Here is a 14,056-nt window from a genome sequence, read left to right as displayed (position 1 = left end):
ATCCTCGGAGGTAACAGATTGGAACTGATCCCATGCAACTTTAGCACTCTCCTGGAGTCTACCTCTTTCCAAATGTGAGTGACTTTATCTGCAAAGAATTTAGCAAAATCATTGCAGGAGATCTTGGGTTCCTCACCAGGCCGCAATGGTGAAGGAGGTTGTTAGATTGGTAGGCTCAGCGTTGAGCTCTAACTTGTTTCTGGTCCAATTCAGAATAAGTTTTCCGCCACCAGCGCTCTAGCTGTCTCAGCAATTGTTTCATTGCCCTCAGCTCCGAGGAAAACCATGGGGCTGTCCAGGATCCATGCAATCAGAGAGGGCGCTTCAGAGCCAAACAGTTGACAGGCCTGCTTAACTCCGCATTCCAGCAGACCCACCAGGGAATCAGCTAAAAGGCCATAAACATGGGATAAAACATCCCCTACCACTCCCTGGAAACGCTCTGGATCCATTACGTGGCAGAGCTGGACCATTTGAATGAGTCCCATCTCCCTTCAGAGGGGAAGGGTCACAGAGAAGTCTATCATTTTCATTTTACAATAAGAACACTGAATGATGATCTAAATATCAAATACACATTTAATTCTGACTTCCCCCTGCCCTTTCCACGGTTCATTTCATGATTTTCTTTTCCATTACATATTCTAATTAATCTCGTTTTCTATATCTCAATAGTTATTACTGCTGAATTTACTCGGTTACTGCTAACTTTTTAATCCCAAGCATGGTGCAAGAGGAGCAGATGGAACACAGAAGTTCCACGTCTGAACCAAAGTCTTCAAGATTATGGTGGCTGTCCCAAACCTTCATCTCCTTTACACTGCACAAGGGAAAGGGAATGCCCCATCACAATACAATAATTTTTTCATACCAAAGCATTTGCATTGAAGATTCACCATCCTTTGTCCCAAAATATAGACCTAGACCCCCAAATTGCCACACAGTTCCATTGTCTTTTCACGATCCTCAAACCAAAAACCCATGGACCAAAATAAATGGATCTTATTCTTAGCCATTAATGATCCCTGCGGTCGTATACCACAGGAAGTTACAACCCAAATGATTCATTTTACTTGGTTTTTTGTTCTATATATTAAAAACAAGAACAACACTTTCATAAAAGCAAACATCTTTTTTAAAAACCCAAGGCTCATTCCCAAGCTCTTTCTGGGGGAAATCCTGGGGGTGGGTACATATAGCTTATGAGCATGGGAAGCCAGAGAATCAACTAGATGCTGGGCAAAAACATTCCTCTATAACCAGGCGTTTGGCAGATTAAACCATTCACGGCCTTTTAAACAGGGCAATGGTGGGAAGTTATTGTTTTCGTTTCTTATGTATTTTTGTTTTTATACGGTAAACCGCCCTATGATCCTTGGATGGAGGGCAGTATAATTTTTTTAAATAAATAATAACTGTTGGCAAGGTGGCCAACATGAAAAGCTGCCTTATACAGAGAAAGACAGTTGGTCCATCTAGCTCAGAACTTCCCAACGTGCTCTATAACCAGTGTGTCATGGCACCCTGGAGTGCCTTGAATGATGGTCAGGGGTTTCGCAGGCAACACTGGCCTCTCTCCCTCTTTTCTTTCCTTCCCTACCTTTTCTGATGCCCAAAGACTTGCACAGACAAGTGGGAGGCCAGGCAGGCATTGCGCTGGCCTTTGTTGTGCTTGCTGTGTGCAGCGCCTGCCTGGGAGCTGAGTGCCCAACGCCAAAGGTGAGCCTTTTTGCCATGCAGGTCCAGCGGCACCTGCTACTGCCACTGCTGTCTTCCAAGGTAAGGCGCTGGCCTCACATTCACTTTGGCCAGTCTCCAAGGGGCAAGGGGTGACGTAACTGGACTTCTGAGGCTCTGAGCATGTTTCCCCATAGGGGAGCCGCATAAAGAATGTGGTTGGTCAAGAGAGCCATGAACTCAAAAAGGTTGAAAACCTCTGCTCTACAGGATTTCAGCCAGGAATGCTTCAGCACACCTGGGACCTTCCGCACACGAAGAATGTGCTCTATGACTGAGCATCAGCTTCTTTCCAGTTCAGCTTCTGAAAAGGCCCATTATTAGGCTGCAAAAGAAACAGCAGCTGTCCTACCTCCCACTTGTATGATGAATCTCGGCAAGATGTTTTGCCTGGGGGCATCCAGGGGACTTTGGTTTTTACTCGGACACTGCGGCGCACATTCACGGTATCCCCTTTCATTTTCTGCTTGTGCTTTTGCTGTGAGGATGGGAGAGCAGAGAGGGGGAGAGGAAGAGAGAGAGAGAAGCAGCATACTGTTTTAGTTGCCCAAAACACTTGCTGAGATTACTTCCACCCCTAAAATTTGTGCAACGAAACTGGAAGCCCCCAACAAAATTATTCCAACAAACTGTACCACGGAAAAGGCTTCACATTCTACATCACAGTGAAGTCTCAGTAACCATGCTCAGGAAAAAGAAATATAGGTACCGCATAGCTAGGAGTATGGCACCCCTGAAAGCAGCTTTAATCTTTGTCAGTCAGGATCATTATGACATCATCATGTCTCTTAGTCTCTTATGATGCAAGGTGGGCCTTAGTTACCCTGGGAAGATTAGATCTAGTGTATGGTAGGAAAGATTTAGGTCACAGCTGCAGCAAAGGACTGATTGTGAATCTGATCCCAGGGCCACCTACTACAGGACTTACCAGGAACCTGAAGCTGCTCAATGGGTAGGCTGCAATACATCTTTGAAAGTGGCCTTTACTGCTGAAAGGCCTCGGGCCAAAACGCATGTATGGAGACAACAGAATCGCAGACAAGACACCAACTCTTGGAAAGATAATGAGAAGGTGTTTCACACGACTAGATGGAATTACAGTTCTCCTGTGGCCCACAATATTTGTTAAGAAAGATTCAACAAGATGCTTTGGGCATGGGAATGTGCTAAAATTGAAAGGGCATTAAACTCAACTCAACTTCACCCATTTTGGCAGCTCTGTTAATTAAAGCCCACAACATACACACATTTAACTTGTGCATGTTCAACTTTACACACACGGGGAGGGGGGGAATAAATTAAATTTAAAGGGGGCAGAACGTGGGTGGGGTTCCAGGGAAAATGACTTTGGTAATCCCACCCATCATTGAACCTAATGGGTTTTGACTATACACAATTTTGACTTTAGGTGTGATCCACAGAACGTAACCCCGCACCTAAGTTCCGGGCTTACTGTTTTTGATTAATTAGCTGCTCTTCAGCTGCAGGGTGTAACGTTTTTAAGGAATTATACAATTTTCGTTCTCCATGGTAAGAATGCATGGATTCCACTGTTTCTGCTGGTTTGGAATACCCAAGTTGCCAAACAGTGGATGGTTTACTGGGCATGAGTTCATTGCACCCACTATTCCTCTCCCCACAAGCATTAGGGAGAAACAAATCAATAGCTCAGCATTAGTTGAACCAGCTTTCTTGATTTGTTTTGCTCTCCATAAATCTTGATGGATAAGGCCAAGGTTTCTTCTTAGCTTACTGTCATTTGTTTGAGCAATGGAAACCACCATCCCTGGAAAGAAACAGTTTGCTTTTTTTCATGCACTTGGTAAAGGTAAGGACCCCTAGACGGTTAAGTTAAGTAGCGCTCGGCTCACTTTTCAGGCTGAGGGAGCCAGAGTTTGTCTGCAGACAGCTTTCTGGGTCAAGTGGCCAGCATGACTAAACCACTGCTGGTGCAGAGGACTGTGCTCTAGCAAAGAGGAGCAAAACAAACCAAATTCGGTTTACCATGAAATGTGAACTGGAGAAATATGTTAATTTCAGCAGAGTTTTGAAAAATCCCCTTCCTGTCATGACATTTGCCATCCTAACCCCCCCCCCGGCAATTATTTCCTTGATTAATGTATAAGACTTCAAATATAATTTGGTATTAATGGGAAGAAGTGGTATTGATTTTGAAGGAAGCACTAAACAAAAACAGTCTTTCAGCAGGAAGATATGGCACCCATGAACACAAGCCAGAGCAGTAAAAAAAAATATGCCAATTTTCTACATCTACACATTTGTGACAAGAGATGCAAAGTAAAGCAAACAAACCATTTGGGCCTGCTCTTCTTTTGCAAGGTAGGAAGAGGGATGGGTTTTCACTGGTGCTTCTGGGGGCTGGGGCTTTCATGATAGAGCCCCTACAAACACCCAGCTGCACACTCATACCTGGGATTTTGCAGGTGGTGGTGTTTTCTGACCCTTTTTAATATGGACATGGACAGGGGTATTTTCATCCACATGGACGTGCAAAGGGGGAGTTGTGGAGCGGCTCTTCATGGTTCTTCTCCGATAACTGGGAAAGGGCATTCAATACAATGGAAAAAGGACCTGTGAATAAGTAGACCGGAAATAACAACTGTTCCTTGGACCCAAGTTTTTTTATATTTAAAAAAACCAGGACGTGTAGCTCTCTTGGGTAGGAACATGCAACTGCTTTGAAGCCCACTTGATCACGTAGCCATCTGGCCAATGTACAAAGGAATTTAAAACAAGTTTAAAGGGAGTCTGGAAACTGTGGCTTTAAAAAAAATGTTATATGTGTCACTTAACTGTGATTGTTTAAATATGGTTTGTTTTAACAAGTCACCTCCATGGTTTGAAGTTGACTAATTCTGAACAAGCCATAGTTGAAATTCTCCAGAGTTTGTTAGTTCAGATGACAAATCAAGCTGCAGAAGCTTCCAAATTCCTAGACGAGAAGGCAGGGGAGCATGCAAGTCTCAGGCTCACTGCTGCTTATTCTCATGATGCAAAAGCAGCTGTGGGGAACCTCTATCCCTTCAGATGTTGCTGAACTATAACTCCTATAATCCCTGGTCGTTTTTACTGGGGTCGTTGGGAGTTGTAATTCAGCAATGTCTGGAGGAATGAAAGCTCCCACCCCATGCTAAGGTTTAACACAGGCATCCCCAAACTGCGGCCCTCCAGATGTTTTGGCCTACAACTCCCATGATCCCTAGCTAACAGGACCAGTGGTCAGGGATGATGGGAATTGTAGTCCAAAACATCTGGAGGGCTGAAGTTTGGGGATGCCTGGTTTAACAGCTAAACTACATTGCCTCCAAACCAGATCAATGTATCCAAAGAGCATATTATGATCCTGTGCGTGTCTAAGAGATTTTAAGAATATGCTAATCAAGCAACTGTGCATGCTCCAGCTCTTCTTCATTTCATTTTTTAAAAAAACTACTCAATAAAACACTCTGGAATACAGACAATAAACTAAATACCCCTTATTTTTCTAGGATTAACCTAAAACATTGTATTTCAACTATGAGTGCATGCCTGGAATAGAAACTCTGTATATAAAAACTCTTTACATCTTAAACTATGTTTGTAACTTACCTCAATACATACCTGGCATTTTGTCCAAGTTCACAAAGTGTAAATGCTGCTCTCTGCCCTCATTTAATGACCGCTAGAGTGTTTTGATAACTTCCCTAGTGACCATCCATGAATACATATAGCCTAGCATACATCCTGTTCTTGCTGCCCTCATCATGTGGAGACAACCCCCTCTTAAAAGTTTGCACTATGGCTAACTTATGCTATGTGGTACAGTTACATACAGTTAGGAGAGTGTCAGATTCTGGTGATCCGTTTTTTTGAGTCGTGACAATTACTCCACTCCTGAAAGAAGGGGAAAACCTAGAAAATAAAATGAAGCCCCCAGTTTAAAACAGCAAGCATTCTTGTTTCCAGTACACAGCTACAGCAGTGAATCCAGAACCAACTGACTGAACATTCATACTGTTATAACTGTGCTTCTCGCAAGCTACCCATTTATTAGCCTCAAGCCCAGATAGTTATATGTAGGCTGTTAGCACAGTCTGCTTTAGGTACCGACGACTAGTACAGGCATCCCCAAACTTCGGTCCTCCAGATGTTTTGGCCTACAACTCCCATAATCCCTAGCTAAGAGGACCAGTGGTCAGGGACGATGGGAATTGTAGTCCAAAACATCTGGAGTGCCAAAGTCTGGGGATGTCTGGACTAGTATATGCTTACCCCCAAAAAGGGCCTCTAGATGTTGCTGGACTACAACTCCCACAGTCAATAACCATTGTCCATGCTGTCCAAAGCTGAAAAGCTGGGAGTCCACAGCCTCCCCATCTCTTGAGAACTAACTCATGTACCACTCTTTTTCAATATACTGGCCTCTAGATGTTTTGGACTACAATTCCCATCAGCCATGTGTGCCCTTCCTGATACTATTGGACTACAATTCCCATCAGACACAATATACAAGGCCAATTGTTAGTGAAGATGGGACTTGGAAGTCCCACAGCAGCTGAAGCAGGGGCCCCCACACTCTTTGCCCTCCCCCCCCAAAGGATGACTTAGTTAGAAGTTGCTGGTGGTGTTGGCAGACCACTTATATGATTTATCTGGTTGCTGCAGCAATTGAAACCCACTTTGGTAGGTGCTTGGTGGTTTTGCATTTGCACCGTTCCTTTTCCTCTTCCGCCAGGAGCTCCCGCCTTGCCCTCACTCCCCACCCCGAGCAACGCTCCCAGCCACCGTTTCCTCAGCATCCTAACCCCGGCTCACCATGGGGTTCTCAAGCGGCTTCGCAACCGCCGCCTCACGACGTCCTCAAAGCCGTGGATGAGGCGGCGGTAGCTGCAGAGGCTGCGGTTGCTGCTGCCATAGCTGCTGCCATGGAGACCTTGGCACCGTTGCGGCGCCGCCGCCGCCGCCGCGCGAGTGCAGGAAGTCCCACCGCAGCGGCACGGCCCCACCGACGAACAGCTGCCGCTCCAGGACGCGCAGACCGACTTCCGGCTCCGCCCCCGGCACGCCGCACGCCGCTCCCCCATTGGACGGTTCAAACCCCCGCCGCCGCCGCCCTCGTGACCCCCCCGATCGCCCGGCCGCCACAGGCGCTCTCTTTGGCGCTCGCGCGCACTCCTGGGCACAAGCCGGGGGCGCGCGTGGCGTCACAAGAGCCCCGCCTCCTCCTGTCGGTTGCCATGGGAACTGAGCGGCTTGCGTCCTGGGTTGGGACGCGCGCGAGATGAGGCCTGGAGACGTTGCCAACGGTTGTTGAGTTGGACTCCAACTCCCGTCAGCCCGCAGCCGGCGTGGCCAATGGTTAGGGCTGACGGGAATTCGAGTCCGGCAAAGCCCGGAAGTCCGCTATGGGGGTGGGTGAGGCCAGCTGGGCATGTATTCTGTATCTGTATTTAGATCGCTCTGCCGCCGCCGCCAGGGCAGCACTTGTGGTATTTTTAATCCGCACAACATCTTTGTGAGGTACGCCTGGTTTGGGAGAAGTGGTCATGCGCAGACCCACAGTACTTCATGGCTGAGTAAAGATTCAAACCGAGGTCTCCAGAATCACATGTGAATGCTCTCGCCTCTATGGCAGGCAGGCTGCCTCATTTTCTGAGCCAGTTCTCCAAAGAGCATAGTAACTGAAGAAGAGGACATGTGCTTTGGAGCACGTGTAGATGAGTCATCATCCATCATAGAATCATACAGTTGAAAGGGACCTTGAGGATCATCTAGTCCAGGGTCACCCAAACAGGTCCTGCTAGGGAGGGATGATGGGAGTTGTAGTCCGGAAACAGGTGGGGACCCTAGTTTGGGAAACGTTGATCTAGTCCAACCCGCTTTATTGCAGGAATCTTTTACCCAAAGTGGGGCTTGAACCCACAACCCTCTCATTAAGAGTCCCATGCTCTACCGACAGAGCTGTCCCAATTGAACCCTGTACTTTAAACCCCTGCAAGTCCTGTCCTGATGGTGCCACTACAGGTAACTCACATCTTATCATCTTATTCTTATTTTACCTATGGCAGGGCAGTGGGAAGTAAGTAAGTAAATGATAAATGGGAACAGAGGAAACCCACTCTCCATTTATTTACTGTATTCTGCCTCCGCTGTCCCACCTGCGCAAAGCTTGACTTTGACGCACAGTCTTTGAGAAATGAAACGAAGAATTGCAATGCAATAATGTTTTAGCCTCCATGCCTAAGGTCATCTTAAACTATATACCTAATATATGTGGCTTGAAATTGGTCGATGTAAATAGAATCTCTGTTCCTTACATCTGCTACCTAACTGAATCTAGAGGGAGCCATAAGTTCATCAATTTACATATATACTATATAGTTCTATAACCTTAATTGCATTTTTTGTTGTTTGTTATTGTTGTTTTCCTCTGCCTTTTGAAATGTTTTTCATGTATCCTTTTTATTTTTCCTTTTAAATCTTATTTTGATTTACTTTAACTCACTGTAGTCAAACACACACACACACACACAGCTGAGCAAGCACTTAGTAGGTTTCCAGCTTTGGACTGGTGGTGCCATAACTTATCACCCCCAATTGGATTTTCTCACTTATGGATATTCTCAGTTATGGATCTTGTCAATTTTGCAGCACCTCAGCACTACTTCTGGCTTTGTCCCAAAGGAAGTGCCAGGGCTCTGGCAGCATCCCAGAGCCCTTGCACCTTCCTTCCAAGGCCAAACAAAATGGATGGGACTTTGTAATCTTCCATAAAATGGCGCGTCCTTTAGAGGCCAATATTTGGCGCCCCCAACTGGACCGTCTCAATTTTGCACCACCTTGCATCAGCACCCTGTGCAGAAAAACTTCCAGTGCTCCAAATCCCGCACTGCGGTTAAGCAAGGTGCCTGGCTCTGGGAAGGAAACTGCAGGGCTTGGCCAGGTCCCAGAGCCCTCCGTCCCTATGAGACGCAATACACTTGCAGCAAAAAGTGTGCACCGCCTCCTGCTGCTTCTGTCCTTGTAGCTCTAGCTAGCAGGTGGCTGATATGTACAAATCCCACTATTTATGATGTTTTTGCTGCTGCATTTGCAGCACCAAAGTGAGCTCTCTGGGGCGCAGGTCTGGCAGTGTGTATGGAAGTCCTAGGCTGCCCAGATACTCTCCTCCGCGCCTTGCTGATATGGTCCAAAGGAAAGCAGAGCAATAGGTCTGGCACCAGTCTGGCTACAGCAGTTGAGGCTCCTATGGTAGGGTTTACTCCTTAGCAGATGTATTGTCGTTGAAGTGTGATAAGGGGATGGCTCTCCTGAGGTAACAAAACATAAGCCCTTAAAAGCCCACAGCCATAGCTGCCAACTTCTCCCTTTTTTAAAGGGAAATTCCCTTATGCTGAATAGGCTTCCTCGCGAGAAAAGGGAAAACTTGGCAGCTATGCCCACAGCTGAAGGGCAACATCGTTTCTCAGAAACCATCTTTAGAAGAAACAAACTTAAGCATAGTAGTTCAACTCTGGAATGCTGCCTTCCCAAAGCCGAGGATCCACTTGGGGGCGCCTAATATTGGCCTCTAAAGGGCGCCATTTTATGGAAGATTACAAAGTCCCGTCCATTTTGTTTGGCATTGGGAAGACGGCGCAAGGGCTCTGGGATGCTGCCAGAGCCCTGGCACCACCTTCGGGACAAAGCCAGAAGTGGTGCTGAGGTGCTGCAAACTTGAGAAGATCCACATGGGGGCGCCAAATATTGGCTTCTAAAGGACGCGCCATTTTATGGAAGATTACAAAGTCCCATCCATTTTGTTTGGCATTGGGAGGAGTGCCCTGGCACCACCTCCCTCAAGCTGGAAGTGCTGAGGTTCACAAAAATGAGAAGATCATAACTCTGAGGATCCACTTGGGGGCGCCGAATAATGGTCTTGCACTGGGCTTTGGGAAGGACAGGAGGGCTTTAGGACCCTGCCTGGAGCCAGGCGCCTTGCTTGCCGCAGTGCAGGAGATCTGCAATTTTCCTGCACGGGGCTCCGAGAAGATCCATAACCGAGAAGATCCATTCAAGGGCATCAAATATTGGCCTTGCATAGGTCACAAATTTATTAAAGATTACCAAAGTCCCTCCATTTTGTATGGCATTGGAAGGGCAGTGCAAGGGCTCTGGGATGCGTAGAAGGGGCGAGGAGGACTCTTGGACCCTGAGCCAGGCGCTTTGTTTAGCAGAGAGGAGATTGACACAGGGTGTTGAGGCAAGCTGGCACAAAACAGACGGTTCAATTGGGGGTGGTTCCACTTAGGGGCAGCAAATATTGGCCCCCCACTTTGGGAAGAAGGGAAAGGCTATAGGACCCCACCAGACCTCTGGAACCTCCTTTCCAGAGCCAGGTGCCTTGCTGAGGGGGCTTCAGATCACCCAATAAAATATTTCAGGTGACCGCTGTTAACGGAAAATATGAGGGCTCCCTTGGACAAACAAGACTCCAGCCAAGAATATCAGAGCAAAACAGCAGCCAGTAGGCTTGGTCTTTATTAAAAGAAAATAGAAGAATAGTTTGGATTTGATATCCCGTTTTATCACTACCCAAAGGAGTCTCAAAGCGGCTAACATTCTCCTTTCCCTTCCTCCCCCACAACAGACACCCTGTGAGGTGAGTGGGGCTGAGAGACTTCAGAGAAGTGTGACTAGCCCAAGGTCACCCAGCAGCTGCATGTGGAGGAGCGGAGACCGAGTCTACCGCTCTTAACCACTACACCACACTGTCAGAAAATACTGACAGAAACAAGGTGAAGCAAGATTGAGACCCCGAACAAAGGGGGTCTTCCCTTTTTATTAGCATCCCACCACCAAGGTACACCCCTAAAGATACATCACTAGTATGTCATTAATACATCACAAAAAAGAGAGGTTCAGAGGTAGAAATTTGAGTATCTGGCCAGCTGCTCCTGGCCTCTTGTCACCCCCTCCCTGTTAAATTCCACAGGACAAAGAGAAGTTTCACAGTCATTAAGATGACGGTAGTGGCTGTCCTTTGAGAAGATCCTGGGTTGAATCCACTTTGAGAGGAAAATCCATTGTATAGAAGATGGTCGGCTGTCTGGCACAGTTGGAGGTGGAAATTCTGTCCTTGGGCAGGTTGCGTATGTGTGGTCATGCTTGCTGGATTATGGCCGTTGGCTGAGTCCTCCCAAAATCCCCCCTTTGAAAAAATTTAGACACAGAGTACAATAAAAGTGAAATAAAAGAAATCTGACTCATGGCTGGGTTTTTTCCATGAATTTAAGTATCAGCAATAGAATCCCATCAGTAGTGGTTTTAACAAGTTCTGGTTGCAGTCAATTTGGCTCAGAAACATTGTATCAATTACCTGAGGTAAGTGAATGGGAAGACTTTGGAATACTGTTGTAGTAATCGGTACGCAACCACTAAGGACACTGTTTGCGAATGACAACTGATTGGAGCGCAGCGAGCTGTCAAAATAGATTCTTCTGGTCAACCCATAGAAGTACATGGGAGCAGGCGGAGGAGACGTAGCGAGCTGTCAAAATTTCCTCACCTCAGCACCTTGAGCAGGAAAGCTGCCAATCTCACCCCTAGCAGAGCACTCCCAAAGTCAGACAAAATCCTAAAGCCCACCCCTCCTTTTCAAAGCTGGGCAGCAAGCACTTCCTAGGCTTATGGCTTTCAGAAGTTGGTGCCCGGGCTCTTTTAATAGATTAATCCATTACTCTCCTGTGAAGAAACGTTGCAGCCCCTTTCGCATAACACTAGACATCCAATGAAGCTAAATGTTGGAGGACTTCTGACAGATAAAAGAAAGCACGTCTTAATGCAGCAAATAGTCAAACTATTTACCGTAACTTGCTCCCCCAGGAGGCAGTGACGGCCATCAAAGGTGGATTTGATCCTCCCACTTTGTTCCCGATCTTCACTCAATCCTTTTTCTCTAGAGGAGAGGGCTTCATTTTGTGGTTCACTCCAGGTGCCAACATTTCCTCAGCTGGTCCTGCCCCAGAAGCAGAACATGAGTGCAATAGCACTCTGACCCCACCCAATTGTGATTTCCATTAACTAGTGTTTAGAAGCATCTCTGATACTGATGGTAGCATAGAGCCATCATCGCTTGTAGCCATTGGACCTAACCTGTAGGCCTCAGCCACCTCACAGGGCTGTTTGGGGCTTAAACCTTCTATGTTATGTTCCTTGGTAGGAGATTGCTTCGTTAGTGAGAAAGTAAGCTATTAAGCTAGGAAATTCCTATTCAACTACAGTGGAACCTCGGTTTATGAACACCTCGGTTTATGAATTTTCGGTTTATGAACGCCGCAGACCCATCTGGAACGGATTAATTCACTTTCCATTACTTTTAATGGGAAAGTTCGCTTCAGTTTATGAACGCTTCAGTTTATGAACAGACTTCCGGAACCAATTACACCCATGTTTCAGTTTATGAACGCTTCAGTTTAAGTACTCCGCGGACCCATCTGGAACGGATTAATCCACTTTCCATTACTTTCAATGGGAAAGTTCACTTCAGTTTATGAACGGTTACTCTGCGGACCGTCTGGAACGGATTAATCCACTTTCCATTACTTTCAATGGGAAAGTTCGCTTCAGTTTATGAACGCTTCAGTTTATGAACAGACTTCCGGAACCAATTGTGTTCATAAACTGAGGTACCACTGTATATCTTCTAGATTGATTCAGCCTGAGCCCCTCTTCTGCAGCATGCCCTACTTCATGGGATTGTTTTTAAGGATTATCAAAATAACATATGCAAATACTCAGGGCTTTTGTTCAGCGGAACTCAGGGCTTTTGTTCAGCGGAACTCAGGGCTTTTGCTCACCGGAACTCAGTTCCACACCTCTCAGGTAGGCACCATTGCCATTATAAGAGAACAAGATGAGTTCTCATGAGTCATGGCGAGTTGTGGAGAACGTCAGCAATATGCTGAGGGCACATGTTATGTACTGAGCTTGGATCCTAGAATAATACCGGTAGGCAGGTAGGATCCTAGAAGGCAGCAACTTGATTGGACTGCAGGAGCCACCCAATCTGGCTCCAGGAGGAAGTGAATCAGAAAGAGCATGAAATCAACACTCACAACTCTACTTCTCCTTTACATCTGCTGGTGAGGCAGTGGATATGCTGGACCAGTGTCTTGCCTCGGTAACTGACTGGATGACAGCCAACTGATGCAAAATTCAGAAACACTGCCTCTGAAGAGCAGGCACACTGTTTGTGGGCACTTCTCAATCCATTGCTATCGCTCGAGGCTCAGGTGGCCTCAGTGGCCCAGAGTGCCTTCCATCTGCTTTGGCTGGTGGCCCAGCTGTGCCCCTATCTGGACAGGGATAGTCTTAACTTCTGTTGTCTATGCTCTGGTAACCTCTAGGTTGGATTGCTGCAACACATTCTACATAGGTCTGCCTTTGAAGATGGTACGGAAGCTTCAGCTGGTGCAGAATTTGGCGGCCCGGTTGCTCACCAGGGAAAGACGATTTGAGCATATCACACCAATCCTGGTCCAACTGCACTAGCTGCCAATCAGCTTCTAGGCCCAATTCAAAGTGCTGGTTTTGACCTATAAAGCCTTTAACTGGGGGTTCAGGACCACAATACCTTAAGGCAGTGGTTCCAAACAGGTGGTCCGGGGACCCCCAGGGGTCCATGAGCTATGCCAGAGGGGTCCTCAAGATCCTATTAGAATAAAAAATATATTAAATATATTTCGTATGATAACAGATTTTTTGTTTTGGCCGCTTCCTGCATGAGCAGAGTCTAGTGCAAAACTAGAATTAGATAGAGGCAGTAGTTCTGCTGTATGCCGCAAGGACTACAAGAAACTTTGAGATAAGGCAATGAAAAAGATCCTTCCATTTGCAACCACATATCGGTGTGAGCAAGCATTTTATTCCATGTGTTTCATGAAAAACAAATATAGGAATCGGCTCGACATGCGGTCGGATTTCAGAGTGAAAGTTTCAAGTTTGGAACCTAATATTTCAGAAATAATGGACTCAAAGGACAGATTTAACTCATCTCATTAAGAACTGAAAATTAAAACTAACTGTATGCTGATGGAGTACTCTGTTGTAACTGTAAAAAAAATGTATAAATATAAAATATAAAAAGACTCTTAATTTGGCTCTCACTTTTTAATTTTAGGATTAGGAATTAATGGGGGTCCTTGTCACAATAGCGGCTCGATGAGGGGTCCTTGAGAAAATTTTGTTGGGAACCCCTGCCTTAAGGACCGCCTCTCGCCATATAAGCCATCCTGGATTTTGTGTTCATAATTCATGTGTCTCCTCCACGTAAGGTCTG

At 46.3% G+C, this 14,056-nt stretch overlaps 1 protein-coding gene and 1 long non-coding RNA gene across 8 annotated transcripts in view; one reads left to right on the top strand and one right to left on the bottom strand.

Annotated features, from left to right (window-relative positions):
• The window catches only part of ODF2 (outer dense fiber of sperm tails 2), a 39,363-nt gene extending 32,438 nt beyond the window's left edge, over window positions 1–6,925 (bottom strand). Inside the window, exons 1-5 of one of the 7 annotated variants that reach the window (XM_088665343.1) lie at window positions 6,553–6,770; window positions 5,571–5,649; window positions 4,168–4,329; window positions 3,609–3,703; window positions 2,090–2,215 (exon numbers count right to left, since the gene is read on the bottom strand). In XM_088665343.1, coding sequence (XP_088521469.1) covers window positions 2,090–2,197 — 108 coding nt within the window. In that variant the 5' untranslated portion in view covers window positions 2,198–2,215; window positions 3,609–3,703; window positions 4,168–4,329; window positions 5,571–5,649; window positions 6,553–6,770. Of the gene's footprint in view, window positions 1–2,089; window positions 2,216–3,608; window positions 3,704–4,167; window positions 4,330–5,358; window positions 5,650–6,552 lie in introns of all 7 variants that reach the window. The other 6 variants (XM_088665342.1, XM_088665340.1, XM_088665341.1 and 3 more) reach the window with 6 other exon arrangements.
• Window positions 6,926–7,571: 646 nt separating this feature from the next.
• Window positions 7,572–10,976, top strand: LOC148686670 (uncharacterized). The gene is made up of 2 exons (XR_015948732.1): window positions 7,572–7,761; window positions 10,712–10,976. It is a non-coding gene; the product is annotated as an uncharacterized LOC148686670 (long non-coding RNA).
• Window positions 10,977–14,056: the final 3,080 nt, after the last annotated feature.

The sequence above is a fragment of the Zootoca vivipara genome, chromosome Z2 (assembly GCF_965207765.1).
Source record: "Zootoca vivipara chromosome Z2, rZooViv2.hap1.1, whole genome shotgun sequence".
In the NCBI taxonomy this organism is placed as follows: Eukaryota; Metazoa; Chordata; class Lepidosauria; order Squamata; family Lacertidae; genus Zootoca; species Zootoca vivipara.
Note: the sequence above shows the minus strand (reverse complement) of the source record. Positions and strands in the feature narration are given on the sequence as shown.